The sequence below is a fragment of the Dreissena polymorpha genome, chromosome 2, assembly GCF_020536995.1.
Source record: "Dreissena polymorpha isolate Duluth1 chromosome 2, UMN_Dpol_1.0, whole genome shotgun sequence".
Lineage (NCBI taxonomy): Eukaryota > Metazoa > Mollusca > Bivalvia > Myida > Dreissenidae > Dreissena > Dreissena polymorpha.
In genome coordinates, this window is record NC_068356.1 from 44,378,060 (window position 1) to 44,398,264 (window position 20,205).

Here is a 20,205-nt window from a genome sequence, read left to right on the forward strand (position 1 = left end):
TTTGTAGTTAAATACTTATTGCAAGATGAAACAAGTAACCATTCAGGATAGAAAAAATAAAAATTATATTTAAGATAAAACTTATGATAAAAAATAATATTTATTAAATAAATAAAAAAAATAGTCAAAATGTAAAAGATGAAAAACTAAACATGAATTGACAAAATTTAAGATATTTTTAAGGAGCATAAGCCATTGTAACAAGCGGCATTGATTAGCAAACATTCATAGGTGACACTATGTAGAGGAATAAAGGAACATCGAATGCATTAGGTAGATTGTCAGTGTCTCTATTTTCCAGACACTGTATTTTTGGAATATTTTTGAGTATGTAAACTTTTGGACACTAAAAAAAGAAAAATAAGTGTCCAACAACTAAGAGTAATTATGGTGGGTAGTGTGTTGGTCTAGATTCATTGTGTGGGTAATGTGCACCCCTAATATGGACCTTTGCAGAAGTTTTATTTAGACACAGAAGGCAGGTCAATCACCTTGCTATTTTGATAAAATTGTGTTCAACACTTGGCTACTATTTGAAGCTTTAACTAGTACAAGAGCACTGCATAACGGGAGCCAATACTCAGCTGTGGGTGACCTTGACCTTTAACCTAGTGACCCAAAAATAGATGGGGTATGTAGAACTCATCACGGTGCATCTACATATGAAGTTTCAAAGTTTTAGGTGGAAGCAATATGATTTTAGAGCCAATGTTAAGGTTTTAGCACGGCGGACGCCGAAAGACGAGCTGGCTATGACAATACCTCTGGGTTTTCTCTGAAAACAGCCAAGCTAAAAATGAAACTAAATTCACCTCCTCTTTATCAAATCATCTTCTCACTTAAAAACTCCACAAAACCCCTTCTTCTAATTATATTATTTTAAAATGTGTAATCATGCTTATGCACACAGATAGGATGAATAATACATACGTCCCTCCTTCAAGAAAGTTGCACACATTATCATCTCTCTTGGACACCAGATGGAAAGTTTCTCTCACGATCTGTTGCTGCATGTCCTCAGGCTGACACAAAGAAACTGCTTTAAATATTTTCTCAAGAGTGTCTTATATTATTATGTTTTTAAAGACTTATTTGATTTAATTATTAAAACAGTTGATTAATTCAATTGAGTTTCAACTAGTATTTTTTTCAGTTAAACACACCTGCACATTAATTCAAATAAATTTCAGTGATCAGAGCTCTAGAAAACATGTTTGAAATGTTATATACACATTTTTAATTTATTTGAAAAAGATTACGATTTAAAATACTAGAGTAAAATGACAAATTAAAACATGACAGTGAAGAATCGAATTGTGATAATGAGCTTTACTTAACAAAAGCAAAGACAACAAATTTAAGAATGACTGATCGTCCATGCTCACTGTGAAACAAATAGCAAAATTCCAGCTGAATGTTGTCATTGGTGCGCTTTGTGTTAGCACTAGAGGCTAGAACCCACATTAAAATGATATATACTATAATAATCTTTAAATGACAATACTGTTTGATTTTAGGTGCAGCTTAATGTTTAGTCTTTAGAGAATTTGGACAGCTATTATTGAAGTAGCATATTTCTTTCAGAAACAGTACCATACATTTTATAAGAAAAGCATTCGAAAGCATGATCATTTCTCTGCACAAATCACACAAACTCGTAAGTGGCATCCGATTTTAATTCATCCGGTATATGGTCGATTCTTAAAGAGTTGCATACATACGTAATATTGATAGAATCTTGAAAGTCTTGGCTTTCCATGATTGTTGAAAACTAAAATTGCTTTAATCATTGTTTATGAAAATGACTCGGTGTTTTATTAGAATAATACCATCGGCTAAGTATTTGTTATCTTTTTACACGGAAATGAGTGTGTTCGAATAAATATATTCCTTGTGTGAATTGCACATGGGGACTTCTGGCAACACAAATATGCAGCATCCAATTCGTGGTCTAATTTCAATTCATGCATGTACGGTAGCAATACAATTTAATTAATATTGTGTGTTGTTTTTGTAATCATTCAACATGCATTACAATGGCTCTCCAAGGGTGGGGGAGGGGTCCATAGATGCGGCTTATGCTCATCCGGGAATTGATCCGACCGGTGGGACTTTGACGCCCTGAATCCAACTCCTTCCCTGGTCAGAACAGGCGTTGGCCAAAACGACAGTGATTTGGGGTTCTCATTATGTTTTATCTTTCTACTCACCCCCCCCCCACCCCCGGGATACGACCCGAAAATGCAAATTCGACCACTTAGTGTTCTCCTAGCGATCGGATGATCACGGGTTCGATCCACACTGTGGGAGCGTTAAAATTCTTAATATCTCCCACAATGACACCAAGTACTGGTTCTTACTAAGGACTTCTTGTATAGTTTAAGTGTGTCGATGTTTCTGAGGAGCTCTGCACTACATTTGAATAATAATAAGAATAAAGATTCCGACATATTATTCCGTGTAATAAACATTTGGATTGTTTGTGTGTGTGCGTGCGTGTGTGCGCGCACGTGCGTGGGTGTGTGTACGTGTGCGTGCGAGCGCGCGCGATACGTGCGTGCGCGTGTGTGTATTTTGCATGTGTATGAGGTCCAACCGCTCTTGAGGCTGCATTATGTGTGGCCCACAAATCCTATCTTATTAACTTACTAGACTCACGAAAGCAGAGACGAGTGTTTGAATTATAGCTATTTAGTTGTTACTGATGTATGTTCAATTTTGGTGTGGTCTTGTGTTGTGTTGTGTTGTGTGTGTGTGTGTGGGGGGGGGGGGGGGTAGCACCAGGACCCGGCCGGAGGAATCGGCCCCACCTGTCCGGTATAGTGATTACCAACAAAACCCACATGCTGCCGAGAACGGGGAAAGAACCCGGGTCGCCTAGGTGAGAATCGCGTGCACTGACTACTGCGTTTACCGGATTGTCGGATTTAAGACCACGGTAGTACATTTTCACCGGTCTTTTTGAAGACTATATGATCATATGATCACGCGCCGATGAGATTTACACAAATATGATCGACTCTTGAGATGGCATAAAAGATACATCAAATACAAAGTTTGTTTGTATGTAATTCTGAATGTATTATTTTAAAGTTATTTTTCATTTCTCACAACAGCGGCATTTGATATATTTTATACACATTTTCTTTCTGTATGTTAAACAAAGTTACTTAACTTTCATCAAAATTAGCATTAGCAGCAAGATCGTTTCGTTTATTGGTAACACATCGAAGGCTCTCTTTGGACAATTTACAAAACAATTGTATTATATTGTGCACATCTAATTATGACATTAAATTATACATGTGGTCTCCTTTTCATCAAAGCTAACTGGTATGTGTACATGTATATCTTCATATATTTGTGTATAAAATTATACAGTAAATTATATTGTCTCCAGTTGTCTTTTCCGATCTCACTTTTACACATATAATACTCGATGATGACAAGAATATCCCACCTTCACGTATGTACATGAGTCGTGTTCTGAGAAAACTGGGCATAATGCATGTGCGTAAAGTGTCATCCCAGATTAGCCTGTGCAGTCCGCACAGGCTAATCAGGGACGACACTTTCCGCCTAAACTTGATTTTCGGCAAGGAGGGACTTCTTTGAAACTAAAAATACCATAAAAGCGGAAAGTGTCGTCCCTGATTAGCTTGTGCTGACTGCACAGGCTAATCTGGGACGACACTTTACGCACATGCATTAAGCCCAATTTTCTCAGAACAAGACACACATGGTCAGCAATTTTAGTTTTTCAGAAGGTAACTTATTACATGTTCTCGTTAGAGCAAAATACATCGTTTTTTTAAAGATATGCTTGAAATCAAATGGGTTTTATATACGATCACCAAATTTATTCGAGTATAACGTATAGTTATAGTCAAAGACTACCGAATTTTAGAACGTTTGTCATGCTTTTTAACTGATTTGTGAACGTAGAGTCCGTGTAATTTTAATTTTCTCTGCATGATGATCTTGAGGGTTACATTGTATTCAGCAAATTGTCCATGTAATGTATTCTAATTAGGGATGGCAACGAACATTAAACTTGGTAATAGAATAATTGGTTGTTAAAGCATTCGAATATTCGATCGTCCTGATAATGTGCACTTGAGATTCATAGTCGCCATTAGAGTGTTTGTAATTAAAGACTAGTAAATGCAGTTTATATACTTAATACGCTATTATGAAAAAACAAATAAAGAAAAATGTATTGAAATAATAAAAAATACTCGAATTTTTATCATTTGAATTTTCGTTTTCATTTGTAATTTTCATTTTTTGCATTTTATTAGATCCACTTACGGAATAAACATAACAATTTTACAGAACAAAACACGGCACCCAATCACATGTATTATGTCTGTATAATATATAGATAATGCCGTATCTTAGTAAATGCTATAGAACTGGTACATATGTTTTTATTATTTTAAATCAAGTGACTAAAATAATGAAAATACTCGTGTTATTTATGTGCATAAAGAATCTTTAAAGCACTGCTTGGCTTTTGATTTCATATCTTGCTAATTTCCACGAAAGTACATAAAAATAAGTCTTAATATAAACCATCATTAACGCATTAACGCATCATTAACGCAAGGAAAACACTTGTATGAAAATCACAGTTCTGATTAGCGCCAAAACAAACTTTTCAAAGGATAACACACATTCAAGCAAGAACACGTAATATTTATGATGTCCTTGACAGACGTCCAATGATGTAATGTACATTTTTAATAGTTCTTCCGTATGACGCCATCGTTTCTGACCCTCTTGCCACTCTTATCGTAAACATCTGCAAGTGAAGTACCTACGCAACCAATCGATACAACTGAAAAAGAAATATAAAACTTTCATAGTAAATAAATTTGCAACTGATTTTTTTTAAATATTCATATTGATATTTATAATGATTAGACTAATGCATCTGAAGATCTGTTAATTCAAAATACATTATTCCAAACGTAGATTCTGTCAATGAAAAATAAGTTTGATAAACTACGCTATTATTATTACGCAAATTAAAATTGTTAAATAAAACAACAACACATTTAAAGATCTTAATGCGCATACCTCTCTTTTTTCTTTCTATTATTATCAACCTCAGCTGTGAGTCCAACGCGATCATCGACGGCGACGGCCTCTCCTTCCGGACTCACTTTGCTAACTTTGACATTTTGATTGGCCGCGTCGATATCCACCTCTTCGAGCTCAGGCGTCTTGGCAACCGTCATCTGTGCTTTTCTAGAAGATTTATGATCTTCGTTCGCTAAAATCTCTTCATCAGTGACAGAACCGTTGGCTTCATCATCATCATCATCATCATCATTATTGGTGTGTTTTTGTTTTTGTAATTTTCCTTGATGACCCGTATCCTTGTTGTTAAGATTAACATTTCCAACCGATGCCACCATATCGTCATCCGCGTCTTTTGACAATATAACCTCAGTATCCTTATTTGTTTCCATTATTATCAATTTGTAAAGTATTCAAAAAATTAACAATTTCAGCATATGTTATTCATACAGCATTCTTTTATGGCAAGACTTGATCAAGGAAATAAACACTTGCACTTCGCCATCTGTGGATCGACTGTTTAGTCAATATGAAACGGAATAAATCCATATACAATCGGAAATACAGAATTACTCACACTTTGCATATAAAATACATATCCACATTTTTTAATAATTCACTGACCATAGTTGTAATCGTCACGTAGGTCGATCACGGATGAACGTGCGTCCAGACATGAAACCAGACATATTTTTTATTAAGATGACTTTGCTCATTCGCATTAATTACTTAATAATAACTTTATTAATATGAAATTAAATTCATGAAAATACAATATTGGTGATATATTGAATTATTATTTTGGTGTTATAAGGTGTATTTCATTGATTTATTGACTAAACACAAGTCCTATATATATACCTGGTTTACGTTGCCCTAACCAGTGATCTTTTGCCAACCCGTCTTTGCGCATGAGCTGAAAATCCCGAATGGGAATCAACTGGTCTAAAGTATATGGTACGTGATCGATTGTATAAGCCGAATTAAATAATGCACAAGGGAGTGGAGTGGTGTATGGTGATGGAAAAATGGTATGTTTTGACCTAAAATGCCCCAAACTAAAGTCTTATATTATAATACCAAGACAGGTTTCAACTAAAAATATAATTTTCTGACATCCATACACAAAGAGTAGAACCGTTTAAAAGACAATATTGTACAATCCCTACACCGTTCCGGGCACTTGGTTTTTCAACCTCCTTTAGATATATAAATGTATAGCAGGCTCTATCACGTGAGTTTATGACAAATCAAACTATGCAAAATGCAAATAAATATAACCAGAAAATGCCGGCAGCTTTTAAAAATACAACTTGTTTTTTCGCTTTCCTCAAGTACACGTATCAATATTGGCAGTAGAGTTTTAGTCATACTTTGTGGAATATGAAACTCTGCCACAATTACTGTTTTTAAACGAGCGTTGTCAACCATTTTTTGTAAAGATACAAAAATATAAATAAATAACTGCAATACCACTTTATGCGGACAATCGAACTATTTTAGAAGCATGGCTTGAACACTCTCTTGAAACTACTTGTTATAGCAGTTCATGATACTGAACATGTTTGGCTGGTTTTCTTTCATCTAAGGTACAAGTCTAATCGACAAATTAATCATTTTCCTACTATAAATATAAAAGATATGCGATCTTGTAAATCTCGTTTAAGAGATTTAAAAATGATACGGTGGAAGAACAGGACCACTTCCTTTTGTCGAAACTGAAAAGCGATTTTCCAAACCCAGTCAATTCATTACCCATTTATGCTTAGCGTCTAGAACAAAGGCATTGGCAAACAGCGTAGACCCAGATGAGAGGCCGCATGATGGGGCGTCTCATCAGGGTCTGCGCTGTTTGCTTAAAGGAATTTCTGTAAGAAATATTCTAAATATAGAAATAATTTTACTAGACATCCCTAATTTGGGAAATAAATTGATCCAATTTAGAAGGATGGGAGAGTCCACTAGGCATAAATGGGTTAAATTTGAGGGTACACTTGCTTTGCGCAAATGCTCATATAACCAGCTTAAGGCGAACACCTTAGCCAACGTCCTTAGTTACGTTGATGGCGTTTTTAATACAGGATTAACATTTACGGCTCAAGTGTACAAATCACGATTGCACTCACACAAACCTGAACGACCTATCCGTAAAGCGGAGTCCACTAGGTTGAGAAACATGTGTAGCGAGTTTACTCACGAAGGACGTAACCATGCTCACGAAGGACGTAACTAAATTCAACGACAATCATTTGCACGGCCTTTGATCACGCCCGCAACCTCTTTTTTGAGATGCATAAATGAGCCAAATGCTTCTTCCGATCCAGCGTTGAATAAGATCAAATTCATGGAAATCGCTGCACAATTGATGAAGTTATGGCTGTGCAAAGGGATGCACCCTGTTTTCGTGTCATTTTTAGTTGAATACCTTGTGTTATATATATTTGACAGCGATTTTTTTTTTATAGAAGATGGTTTTTCGTTATAATTTGATTATTTCTCATTCAAAATGATGTTTTTACTAATTAATATCATAGCCACACGCTCGCCACCTGTGGGTTTAATATGTTTTTAACATATTTCGCATTATTTTAAAAATCGGTTAATGTAGTGCGATTCCGCGAAGATTTATTCATCCACAAATGTACAGACACATGCAATCACAGCCCATTTGGAAACGTGATGACGTTTATAGGTTGTGGCATGGTGAAGTTTTAAAAATAAATAGATGTATTATATACATGCTTTATGTTAAAAAAAATACAAGTTGTATCAATTGGTAAAATACAACTGCACAGAAATAATTCCCCTATTATGCTCCTCGCTAGTTTTCCAATTCCGTATTACCATACTATCCGGACTAATTTTAATGACGTCACTTCGAATGCAGAAAATTATAAGAGCATTCTTGGTTAATTTTGAACGCTGAAACTCATTTTTTAACTTATACGATTCAAAGTTGAATATAATAAAAGGAATATTACGCAAGTCAATTGTTACTTGTAAGTGTTTGTATTAGTCTCGTGGATTGCGCTATTTCGTATCACACTCGAGGCTTGGCCTCTCGTGAGATACATCATCACAAAAGCCATTCGACTGATACAAACACATGGAACAATTGACTAGCGTAATATTCCGTATGTATTTTTCCGGTGTGACGAGCAATTGTCTATCCAAAGAAATCTCTAATGGCATCAAACAATTGCTTTGAACATATGCAAGTTGTTGCCTGGCTTTTTGTCGATCTATTAGATAGTTTTGCAATTTTCAAAAAGAGATGGAGCCAATGTCAAGGAGGTGGCGCTCAGGACAGGAGGTGGCGCAAATGCACATTTTCAGCAATTTTTAGTGACAAATTTTATGTAACAGTTTCTGCGTATTTTTATTCTAGGACTGAAAGTAAATGTTCGTAAAATAAAAACAACTAACAGGTGAATTTTAATGAGTAAATATGTTCGTGTTCTTATTCGATGTTTTTCATTCAATGATGTTATTTTATTATTTCTATTTTCATGAATGGTTTAAATAAAGAAACGTGTATTTGGTCAATATCAAAAACTGAACTACTCACCAATGCTTGTTGCTTATGTTTTAGCAGCATTAGTATATAACGCTAAGTAAGAATGTTCTATATCTCATATATTGTGTCACTGGTGATTAATATTTTCCTCTTTTAACAGATGGGAGTTTATAATGAAAGGAAACGGAAAGGCTTGGTCCTAGCTTCACGGAAGATTCACGGTACTTAATATTAAGTTTTAATTTAATTCCCTGTATCACAAATAACCAAATATCACCGCCGACAATGTTTTAAGCTACCAATTACACATATAAACGGACTATATGTAACACTGTTACTGACAGATAATATTTACGTAGGGTGTTAAGTTTTTATAAACACTTTCAATCATTTTGATAAAGTAATTGTGTCATTTTATTTTCAGAAAATTAAGTGACATTGCACTGACGGACATGCATGAAACGTTTAAGTATGAAGCTTCAGTGGTGTTCTGATATCAAAATTTTAGAAACATCTTCATTATGACAAAACGTGATGCAGCATACCCCAATCCGACTGTCGATATGTCTACAAACCCTACATATGTAGCAAATCCATTAGGACGCCGCCCAGAAGTAGTTTGTAATTGCCGGGAAAATATAAATATTCAATGCATAGTTCCAAAGTAAGCTGCTTTCTCTTCTTTAATTTTTTTTATTACGATTGTTGTAAATAATTACATTATGTTCTTGTTTTATAATTAGCTTGGGCTTTCAAAACTAAATTTATAGTATAATTTATCATGTCATCTAATGTTTATTTTCAGGGATCATTATTTTGACACCCAAGCCCGAGCCAGATTATTAAAGAAAGAAACAATATATAAACCGAGTTCATCGAGCACTGTGAGGGATGAGCAACCCATACAAGCACAATACGGATACAAAATTAACGAGGCAAACATTTTGAATTCTAAACGCTTTGTTATATATTCTGTTGTTGATCGTGACTTTGACAGCAATGCCTAAGTGCTGAGCAAATAAAAAGTTGGAAAGTAATAACTGATATACATGTACTGAGCATTGTATGTCGCGCATAATTCATCAAATAGAAGACTGTTATTCACTTCAGAATTAAAAACAACAACTTTAAGCTGTAAATAATATATTTAATAATTTTGTGAGCTGTACAAGTTTAAAGGTCCTGATAAAACCGTTTCGTTTGTTATTGTTTTTGTAGTTGTTTTGCCTTTTTAAAAAGTAACACAGTCTTATCACGCCAGTCAGATTGGTATTCCATTGGTCGTTGACGGCTCAGGTACTACTTAAATGACCCCGGGTAGTCTTGAGAATACTATAATGGATCCCGGAAACAACCATATTCCGGGGTAGCTTTTAGCTTGTTTTCCGTAACCCGGATACTCTGTTGTATTATTTTAGTAAATGGGATACTCTTAAAGTAGTTCCGGAGCTGCCAATCACCAATGTGGTTGTCTAAATTGTTTGTAGTTGGCCCAGCGACTATTTAAAAGTACCGCGGGTACTCTTAAGTATTCTAAAATGTACAACGGGAACGGAAAATACGCTTACAGGCACCCATTTATACCCCGTGATACTTTTTAGTATATTTTTTGTACTCCGGGTCATTTGTAGTACACTTAAGTTACCCGGGGTACTTAATTGTAGTACCTGAGCCGGAAATGACTTATCGAGCGTCAGTTATCATGCGCACCCTTTTCCTGGGTTTGCACTTACTTATTATGCATTGACGAGCAACTGCCCAACTTTTATCAGGGATAGAATAAATGTAGAATGTATTGCTTGACCAACCACCAGACGAGCTGGCTATGACAATACCTCTGGGTTTTCTCTGAAAACAGCCAAGCTAAAAATGAAACTAAATTCACCTCCTCTTTATCAAATCATCTTCTCACTTAAAAACTCCACAAAACCCCTTCTTCTAATTATATTATTTTAAAATGTGTAATCATGCTTATGCACACAGATAGGATGAATAATACATACGTCCCTCCTTCAAGAAAGTTGCACACATTATCATCTCTCTTGGACACCAGATGGAAAGTTTCTCTCACGATCTGTTGCTGCATGTCCTCAGGCTGACACAAAGAAACTGCTTTAAATATTTTCTCAAGAGTGTCTTATATTATTATGTTTTTAAAGACTTATTTGATTTAATTATTAAAACAGTTGATTAATTCAATTGAGTTTCAACTAGTATTTTTTTCAGTTAAACACACCTGCACATTAATTCAAATAAATTTCAGTGATCAGAGCTCTAGAAAACATGTTTGAAATGTTATATACACATTTTTAATTTATTTGAAAAAGATTACGATTTAAAATACTAGAGTAAAATGACAAATTAAAACATGACAGTGAAGAATCGAATTGTGATAATGAGCTTTACTTAACAAAAGCAAAGACAACAAATTTAAGAATGACTGATCGTCCATGCTCACTGTGAAACAAATAGCAAAATTCCAGCTGAATGTTGTCATTGGTGCGCTTTGTGTTAGCACTAGAGGCTAGAACCCACATTAAAATGGTATATACTATAATAATCTTTAAATGACAATACTGTTTGATTTTAGGTGCAGCTTAATGTTTAGTCTTTAGAGAATTTGGACAGCTATTATTGAAGTAGCATATTTCTTTCAGAAACAGTACCATACATTTTATAAGAAAAGCATTCGAAAGCATGATCATTTCTCTGCACAAATCACACAAACTCGTAAGTGGCATCCGATTTTAATTCATCCGGTATATGGTCGATTCTTAAAGAGTTGCATACATACGTAATATTGATAGAATCTTGAAAGTCTTGGCTTTCCATGATTGTTGAAAACTAAAATTGCTTTAATCATTGTTTATGAAAATGACTCGGTGTTTTATTAGAATAATACCATCGGCTAAGTATTTGTTATCTTTTTACACGGAAATGAGTGTGTTCGAATAAATATATTCCTTGTGTGAATTGCACATGGGGACTTCTGGCAACACAAATATGCAGCATCCAATTCGTGGTCTAATTTCAATTCATGCATGTACGGTAGCAATACAATTTAATTAATATTGTGTGTTGTTTTTGTAATCATTCAACATGCATTACAATGGCTCTCCAAGGGTGGGGGAGGGGTCCATAGATGCGGCTTATGCTCATCCGGGAATTGATCCGACCGGTGGGACTTTGACGCCCTGAATCCAACTCCTTCCCTGGTCAGAACAGGCGTTGGCCAAAACGACAGTGATTTGGGGTTCTCATTATGTTTTATCTTTCTACTCACCCCCCCCCCACCCCCGGGATACGACCCGAAAATGCAAATTCGACCACTTAGTGTTCTCCTAGCGATCGGATGATCACGGGTTCGATCCACACTGTGGGAGCGTTAAAATTCTTAATATCTCCCACAATGACACCAAGTACTGGTTCTTACTAAGGACTTCTTGTATAGTTTAAGTGTGTCGATGTTTCTGAGGAGCTCTGCACTACATTTGAATAATAATAAGAATAAAGATTCCGACATATTATTCCGTGTAATAAACATTTGGATTGTTTGTGTGTGTGCGTGCGTGTGTGCGCGCACGTGCGTGGGTGTGTGTACGTGTGCGTGCGAGCGCGCGCGATACGTGCGTGCGCGTGTGTGTATTTTGCATGTGTATGAGGTCCAACCGCTCTTGAGGCTGCATTATGTGTGGCCCACAAATCCTATCTTATTAACTTACTAGACTCACGAAAGCAGAGACGAGTGTTTGAATTATAGCTATTTAGTTGTTACTGATGTATGTTCAATTTTGGTGTGGTCTTGTGTTGTGTTGTGTTGTGTGTGTGTGTGTGGGGGGGGGGGGGGTAGCACCAGGACCCGGCCGGAGGAATCGGCCCCACCTGTCCGGTATAGTGATTACCAACAAAACCCACATGCTGCCGAGAACGGGGAAAGAACCCGGGTCGCCTAGGTGAGAATCGCGTGCACTGACTACTGCGTTTACCGGATTGTCGGATTTAAGACCACGGTAGTACATTTTCACCGGTCTTTTTGAAGACTATATGATCATATGATCACGCGCCGATGAGATTTACACAAATATGATCGACTCTTGAGATGGCATAAAAGATACATCAAATACAAAGTTTGTTTGTATGTAATTCTGAATGTATTATTTTAAAGTTATTTTTCATTTCTCACAACAGCGGCATTTGATATATTTTATACACATTTTCTTTCTGTATGTTAAACAAAGTTACTTAACTTTCATCAAAATTAGCATTAGCAGCAAGATCGTTTCGTTTATTGGTAACACATCGAAGGCTCTCTTTGGACAATTTACAAAACAATTGTATTATATTGTGCACATCTAATTATGACATTAAATTATACATGTGGTCTCCTTTTCATCAAAGCTAACTGGTATGTGTACATGTATATCTTCATATATTTGTGTATAAAATTATACAGTAAATTATATTGTCTCCAGTTGTCTTTTCCGATCTCACTTTTACACATATAATACTCGATGATGACAAGAATATCCCACCTTCACGTATGTACATGAGTCGTGTTCTGAGAAAACTGGGCATAATGCATGTGCGTAAAGTGTCATCCCAGATTAGCCTGTGCAGTCCGCACAGGCTAATCAGGGACGACACTTTCCGCCTAAACTTGATTTTCGGCAAGGAGGGACTTCTTTGAAACTAAAAATACCATAAAAGCGGAAAGTGTCGTCCCTGATTAGCTTGTGCTGACTGCACAGGCTAATCTGGGACGACACTTTACGCACATGCATTAAGCCCAATTTTCTCAGAACAAGACACACATGGTCAGCAATTTTAGTTTTTCAGAAGGTAACTTATTACATGTTCTCGTTAGAGCAAAATACATCGTTTTTTTAAAGATATGCTTGAAATCAAATGGGTTTTATATACGATCACCAAATTTATTCGAGTATAACGTATAGTTATAGTCAAAGACTACCGAATTTTAGAACGTTTGTCATGCTTTTTAACTGATTTGTGAACGTAGAGTCCGTGTAATTTTAATTTTCTCTGCATGATGATCTTGAGGGTTACATTGTATTCAGCAAATTGTCCATGTAATGTATTCTAATTAGGGATGGCAACGAACATTAAACTTGGTAATAGAATAATTGGTTGTTAAAGCATTCGAATATTCGATCGTCCTGATAATGTGCACTTGAGATTCATAGTCGCCATTAGAGTGTTTGTAATTAAAGACTAGTAAATGCAGTTTATATACTTAATACGCTATTATGAAAAAACAAATAAAGAAAAATGTATTGAAATAATAAAAAATACTCGAATTTTTATCATTTGAATTTTCGTTTTCATTTGTAATTTTCATTTTTTGCATTTTATTAGATCCACTTACGGAATAAACATAACAATTTTACAGAACAAAACACGGCACCCAATCACATGTATTATGTCTGTATAATATATAGATAATGCCGTATCTTAGTAAATGCTATAGAACTGGTACATATGTTTTTATTATTTTAAATCAAGTGACTAAAATAATGAAAATACTCGTGTTATTTATGTGCATAAAGAATCTTTAAAGCACTGCTTGGCTTTTGATTTCATATCTTGCTAATTTCCACGAAAGTACATAAAAATAAGTCTTAATATAAACCATCATTAACGCATTAACGCATCATTAACGCAAGGAAAACACTTGTATGAAAATCACAGTTCTGATTAGCGCCAAAACAAACTTTTCAAAGGATAACACACATTCAAGCAAGAACACGTAATATTTATGATGTCCTTGACAGACGTCCAATGATGTAATGTACATTTTTAATAGTTCTTCCGTATGACGCCATCGTTTCTGACCCTCTTGCCACTCTTATCGTAAACATCTGCAAGTGAAGTACCTACGCAACCAATCGATACAACTGAAAAAGAAATATAAAACTTTCATAGTAAATAAATTTGCAACTGATTTTTTTTAAATATTCATATTGATATTTATAATGATTAGACTAATGCATCTGAAGATCTGTTAATTCAAAATACATTATTCCAAACGTAGATTCTGTCAATGAAAAATAAGTTTGATAAACTACGCTATTATTATTACGCAAATTAAAATTGTTAAATAAAACAACAACACATTTAAAGATCTTAATGCGCATACCTCTCTTTTTTCTTTCTATTATTATCAACCTCAGCTGTGAGTCCAACGCGATCATCGACGGCGACGGCCTCTCCTTCCGGACTCACTTTGCTAACTTTGACATTTTGATTGGCCGCGTCGATATCCACCTCTTCGAGCTCAGGCGTCTTGGCAACCGTCATCTGTGCTTTTCTAGAAGATTTATGATCTTCGTTCGCTAAAATCTCTTCATCAGTGACAGAACCGTTGGCTTCATCATCATCATCATCATCATCATTATTGGTGTGTTTTTGTTTTTGTAATTTTCCTTGATGACCCGTATCCTTGTTGTTAAGATTAACATTTCCAACCGATGCCACCATATCGTCATCCGCGTCTTTTGACAATATAACCTCAGTATCCTTATTTGTTTCCATTATTATCAATTTGTAAAGTATTCAAAAAATTAACAATTTCAGCATATGTTATTCATACAGCATTCTTTTATGGCAAGACTTGATCAAGGAAATAAACACTTGCACTTCGCCATCTGTGGATCGACTGTTTAGTCAATATGAAACGGAATAAATCCATATACAATCGGAAATACAGAATTACTCACACTTTGCATATAAAATACATATCCACATTTTTTAATAATTCACTGACCATAGTTGTAATCGTCACGTAGGTCGATCACGGATGAACGTGCGTCCAGACATGAAACCAGACATATTTTTTATTAAGATGACTTTGCTCATTCGCATTAATTACTTAATAATAACTTTATTAATATGAAATTAAATTCATGAAAATACAATATTGGTGATATATTGAATTATTATTTTGGTGTTATAAGGTGTATTTCATTGATTTATTGACTAAACACAAGTCCTATATATATACCTGGTTTACGTTGCCCTAACCAGTGATCTTTTGCCAACCCGTCTTTGCGCATGAGCTGAAAATCCCGAATGGGAATCAACTGGTCTAAAGTATATGGTACGTGATCGATTGTATAAGCCGAATTAAATAATGCACAAGGGAGTGGAGTGGTGTATGGTGATGGAAAAATGGTATGTTTTGACCTAAAATGCCCCAAACTAAAGTCTTATATTATAATACCAAGACAGGTTTCAACTAAAAATATAATTTTCTGACATCCATACACAAAGAGTAGAACCGTTTAAAAGACAATATTGTACAATCCCTACACCGTTCCGGGCACTTGGTTTTTCAACCTCCTTTAGATATATAAATGTATAGCAGGCTCTATCACGTGAGTTTATGACAAATCAAACTATGCAAAATGCAAATAAATATAACCAGAAAATGCCGGCAGCTTTTAAAAATACAACTTGTTTTTTCGCTTTCCTCAAGTACACGTATCAATATTGGCAGTAGAGTTTTAGTCATACTTTGTGGAATATGAAACTCTGCCACAATTACTGTTTTTAAACGAGCGTTGTCAACCATTTTTTGTAAAGATACAAAAATATAAATAAATAACTGCAATACCACTTTATGCGGACAATCGAACTATTTTAGAAGCATGGCTTGAACACTCTCTTGAAACTACTTGTTATAGCAGTTCATGATACTGAACATGTTTGGCTGGTTTTCTTTCATCTAAGGTACAAGTCTAATCGACAAATTAATCATTTTCCTACTATAAATATAAAAGATATGCGATCTTGTAAATCTCGTTTAAGAGATTTAAAAATGATACGGTGGAAGAACAGGACCACTTCCTTTTGTCGAAACTGAAAAGCGATTTTCCAAACCCAGTCAATTCATTACCCATTTATGCTTAGCGTCTAGAACAAAGGCATTGGCAAACAGCGTAGACCCAGATGAGAGGCCGCATGATGGGGCGTCTCATCAGGGTCTGCGCTGTTTGCTTAAAGGAATTTCTGTAAGAAATATTCTAAATATAGAAATAATTTTACTAGACATCCCTAATTTGGGAAATAAATTGATCCAATTTAGAAGGATGGGAGAGTCCACTAGGCATAAATGGGTTAAATTTGAGGGTACACTTGCTTTGCGCAAATGCTCATATAACCAGCTTAAGGCGAACACCTTAGCCAACGTCCTTAGTTACGTTGATGGCGTTTTTAATACAGGATTAACATTTACGGCTCAAGTGTACAAATCACGATTGCACTCACACAAACCTGAACGACCTATCCGTAAAGCGGAGTCCACTAGGTTGAGAAACATGTGTAGCGAGTTTACTCACGAAGGACGTAACCATGCTCACGAAGGACGTAACTAAATTCAACGACAATCATTTGCACGGCCTTTGATCACGCCCGCAACCTCTTTTTTGAGATGCATAAATGAGCCAAATGCTTCTTCCGATCCAGCGTTGAATAAGATCAAATTCATGGAAATCGCTGCACAATTGATGAAGTTATGGCTGTGCAAAGGGATGCACCCTGTTTTCGTGTCATTTTTAGTTGAATACCTTGTGTTATATATATTTGACAGCGATTTTTTTTTTATAGAAGATGGTTTTTCGTTATAATTTGATTATTTCTCATTCAAAATGATGTTTTTACTAATTAATATCATAGCCACACGCTCGCCACCTGTGGGTTTAATATGTTTTTAACATATTTCGCATTATTTTAAAAATCGGTTAATGTAGTGCGATTCCGCGAAGATTTATTCATCCACAAATGTACAGACACATGCAATCACAGCCCATTTGGAAACGTGATGACGTTTATAGGTTGTGGCATGGTGAAGTTTTAAAAATAAATAGATGTATTATATACATGCTTTATGTTAAAAAAAATACAAGTTGTATCAATTGGTAAAATACAACTGCACAGAAATAATTCCCCTATTATGCTCCTCGCTAGTTTTCCAATTCCGTATTACCATACTATCCGGACTAATTTTAATGACGTCACTTCGAATGCAGAAAATTATAAGAGCATTCTTGGTTAATTTTGAACGCTGAAACTCATTTTTTAACTTATACGATTCAAAGTTGAATATAATAAAAGGAATATTACGCAAGTCAATTGTTACTTGTAAGTGTTTGTATTAGTCTCGTGGATTGCGCTATTTCGTATCACACTCGAGGCTTGGCCTCTCGTGAGATACATCATCACAAAAGCCATTCGACTGATACAAACACATGGAACAATTGACTAGCGTAATATTCCGTATGTATTTTTCCGGTGTGACGAGCAATTGTCTATCCAAAGAAATCTCTAATGGCATCAAACAATTGCTTTGAACATATGCAAGTTGTTGCCTGGCTTTTTGTCGATCTATTAGATAGTTTTGCAATTTTCAAAAAGAGATGGAGCCAATGTCAAGGAGGTGGCGCTCAGGACAGGAGGTGGCGCAAATGCACATTTTCAGCAATTTTTAGTGACAAATTTTATGTAACAGTTTCTGCGTATTTTTATTCTAGGACTGAAAGTAAATGTTCGTAAAATAAAAACAACTAACAGGTGAATTTTAATGAGTAAATATGTTCGTGTTCTTATTCGATGTTTTTCATTCAATGATGTTATTTTATTATTTCTATTTTCATGAATGGTTTAAATAAAGAAACGTGTATTTGGTCAATATCAAAAACTGAACTACTCACCAATGCTTGTTGCTTATGTTTTAGCAGCATTAGTATATAACGCTAAGTAAGAATGTTCTATATCTCATATATTGTGTCACTGGTGATTAATATTTTCCTCTTTTAACAGATGGGAGTTTATAATGAAAGGAAACGGAAAGGCTTGGTCCTAGCTTCACGGAAGATTCACGGTACTTAATATTAAGTTTTAATTTAATTCCCTGTATCACAAATAACCAAATATCACCGCCGACAATGTTTTAAGCTACCAATTACACATATAAACGGACTATATGTAACACTGTTACTGACAGATAATATTTACGTAGGGTGTTAAGTTTTTATAAACACTTTCAATCATTTTGATAAAGTAATTGTGTCATTTTATTTTCAGAAAATTAAGTGACATTGCACTGACGGACATGCATGAAACGTTTAAGTATGAAGCTTCAGTGGTGTTCTGATATCAAAATTTTAGAAACATCTTCATTATGACAAAACGTGATGCAGCATACCCCAATCCGACTGTCGATATGTCTACAAACCCTACATATGTAGCAAATCCATTAGGACGCCGCCCAGAAGTAGTTTGTAATTGCCGGGAAAATATAAATATTCAATGCATAGTTCCAAAGTAAGCTGCTTTCTCTTCTTTAATTTTTTTTATTACGATTGTTGTAAATAATTACATTATGTTCTTGTTTTATAATTAGCTTGGGCTTTCAAAACTAAATTTATAGTATAATTTATCATGTCATCTAATGTTTATTTTCAGGGATCATTATTTTGACACCCAAGCCCGAGCCAGATTATTAAAGAAAGAAACAATATATAAACCGAGTTCATCGAGCACTGTGAGGGATGAGCAACCCATACAAGCACAATACGGATACAAAATTAACGAGGCAAACATTTTGAATTCTAAACGCTTTGTTATATATTCTGTTGTTGATCGTGACTTTGACAGCAATGCCTAAGTGCTGAGCAAATAAAAAGTTGGAAAGTAATAACTGATATACATGTACTGAGCATTGTATGTCGCGCATAATTCATCAAATAGAAGACTGTTATTCACTTCAGAATTAAAAACAACAACTTTAAGCTGTAAATAATATATTTAATAATTTTGTGAGCTGTACAAGTTTAAAGGTCCTGATAAAACCGTTTCGTTTGTTATTGTTTTTGTAGTTGTTTTGCCTTTTTAAAAAGTAACACAGTCTTATCACGCCAGTCAGATTGGTATTCCATTGGTCGTTGACGGCTCAGGTACTACTTAAATGACCCCGGGTAGTCTTGAGAATACTATAATGGATCCCGGAAACAACCATATTCCGGGGTAGCTTTTAGCTTGTTTTCCGTAACCCGGATACTCTGTTGTATTATTTTAGTAAATGGGATACTCTTAAAGTAGTTCCGGAGCTGCCAATCACCAATGTGGTTGTCTAAATTGTTTGTAGTTGGCCCAGCGACTATTTAAAAGTACCGCGGGTACTCTTAAGTATTCTAAAATGTACAACGGGAACGGAAAATACGCTTACAGGCACCCATTTATACCCCGTGATACTTTTTAGTATATTTTTTGTACTCCGGGTCATTTGTAGTACACTTAAGTTACCCGGGGTACTTAATTGTAGTACCTGAGCCGGAAATGACTTATCGAGCGTCAGTTATCATGCGCACCCTTTTCCTGGGTTTGCACTTACTTATTATGCATTGACGAGCAACTGCCCAACTTTTATCAGGGATAGAATAAATGTAGAATGTATTGCTTGACCAACCACCACACGTTACGGTTCCGGGCCGGTATTCGAACCAGCGATCTTCGGATGCGTAGTCCAATGCTTTACTACTGGGCAAGCCGCACGGTCTAAGAAAAAAACTACTAGTACATCTCGCCAG

General features: G+C 35.4%; 3 protein-coding genes and 1 long non-coding RNA gene across 10 annotated transcripts in view; 1 reads left to right on the forward strand and 3 right to left on the reverse strand.

The window, feature by feature from the left end:
• Positions 1 to 11,581, reverse strand: part of LOC127866842 (AP-3 complex subunit sigma-1-like) — a 24,732-nt gene extending 13,151 nt beyond the window's left edge. The window contains exons 1-3 of the mRNA XM_052407674.1: positions 11,397 to 11,581; positions 11,061 to 11,126; positions 931 to 1,022 (exon numbers count right to left, since the gene is read on the reverse strand). Of these exons, the coding sequence (XP_052263634.1) occupies positions 931 to 1,022; positions 11,061 to 11,126; positions 11,397 to 11,465 (227 nt within the window). The 5' untranslated portion in view covers positions 11,466 to 11,581. The remainder of the gene's footprint in view (positions 1 to 930; positions 1,023 to 11,060; positions 11,127 to 11,396) is intronic.
• Positions 1,917 to 19,389, forward strand: LOC127866847 (uncharacterized). Of its 7 annotated transcripts, none has more exons than XR_008043132.1 (4): positions 1,917 to 1,970; positions 8,763 to 8,823; positions 18,785 to 18,940; positions 19,082 to 19,389. It is a non-coding gene; the product is annotated as an uncharacterized LOC127866847 (long non-coding RNA). The 7 variants fall into 7 exon arrangements; XR_008043134.1 differs by lacking the exons at positions 18,785 to 18,940; positions 19,082 to 19,389 and adding exons at positions 9,111 to 9,266; positions 9,408 to 9,712; XR_008043130.1 differs by lacking the exons at positions 1,917 to 1,970; positions 18,785 to 18,940 and adding exons at positions 2,839 to 2,938; positions 9,027 to 9,266.
• On the reverse strand, positions 4,349 to 5,601 carry LOC127866845 (uncharacterized). The gene is made up of 2 exons (XM_052407678.1): positions 5,083 to 5,601; positions 4,349 to 4,840 (listed from the first exon to the last, which is right to left on the reverse strand). Exons 1-2 carry the CDS (start codon positions 5,475 to 5,477, stop codon positions 4,792 to 4,794), a joined length of 444 nt encoding a protein of 147 aa, XP_052263638.1. The 5' UTR covers positions 5,478 to 5,601; the 3' UTR covers positions 4,349 to 4,791.
• Positions 14,087 to 15,286, reverse strand: LOC127866846 (uncharacterized). Its single transcript, XM_052407679.1, has 2 exons — positions 14,757 to 15,286; positions 14,087 to 14,514 (listed from the first exon to the last, which is right to left on the reverse strand). The coding sequence occupies exons 1-2, from the start codon at positions 15,149 to 15,151 to the stop codon at positions 14,466 to 14,468; spliced, it is 444 nt and encodes a 147-aa protein (XP_052263639.1). The 5' UTR covers positions 15,152 to 15,286; the 3' UTR covers positions 14,087 to 14,465.
• Positions 19,390 to 20,205: the final 816 nt, after the last annotated feature.

Coding starts and splice junctions, on each gene's coding strand:
- LOC127866845 (XM_052407678.1), bottom strand. CDS start 5,477: ATGGAAACAAATAAGGATACTGAGGTTATATTGTCAAAAGACGCGGAT. Junction 4,841..5,082: donor AATAGAAAGAAAAAAGAGAG/GTATGCGCATTA, acceptor TTTCTTTTTCAG/TTGTATCGATTGGTTGCGTA.
- LOC127866846 (XM_052407679.1), bottom strand. CDS start 15,151: ATGGAAACAAATAAGGATACTGAGGTTATATTGTCAAAAGACGCGGAT. Junction 14,515..14,756: donor AATAGAAAGAAAAAAGAGAG/GTATGCGCATTA, acceptor TTTCTTTTTCAG/TTGTATCGATTGGTTGCGTA.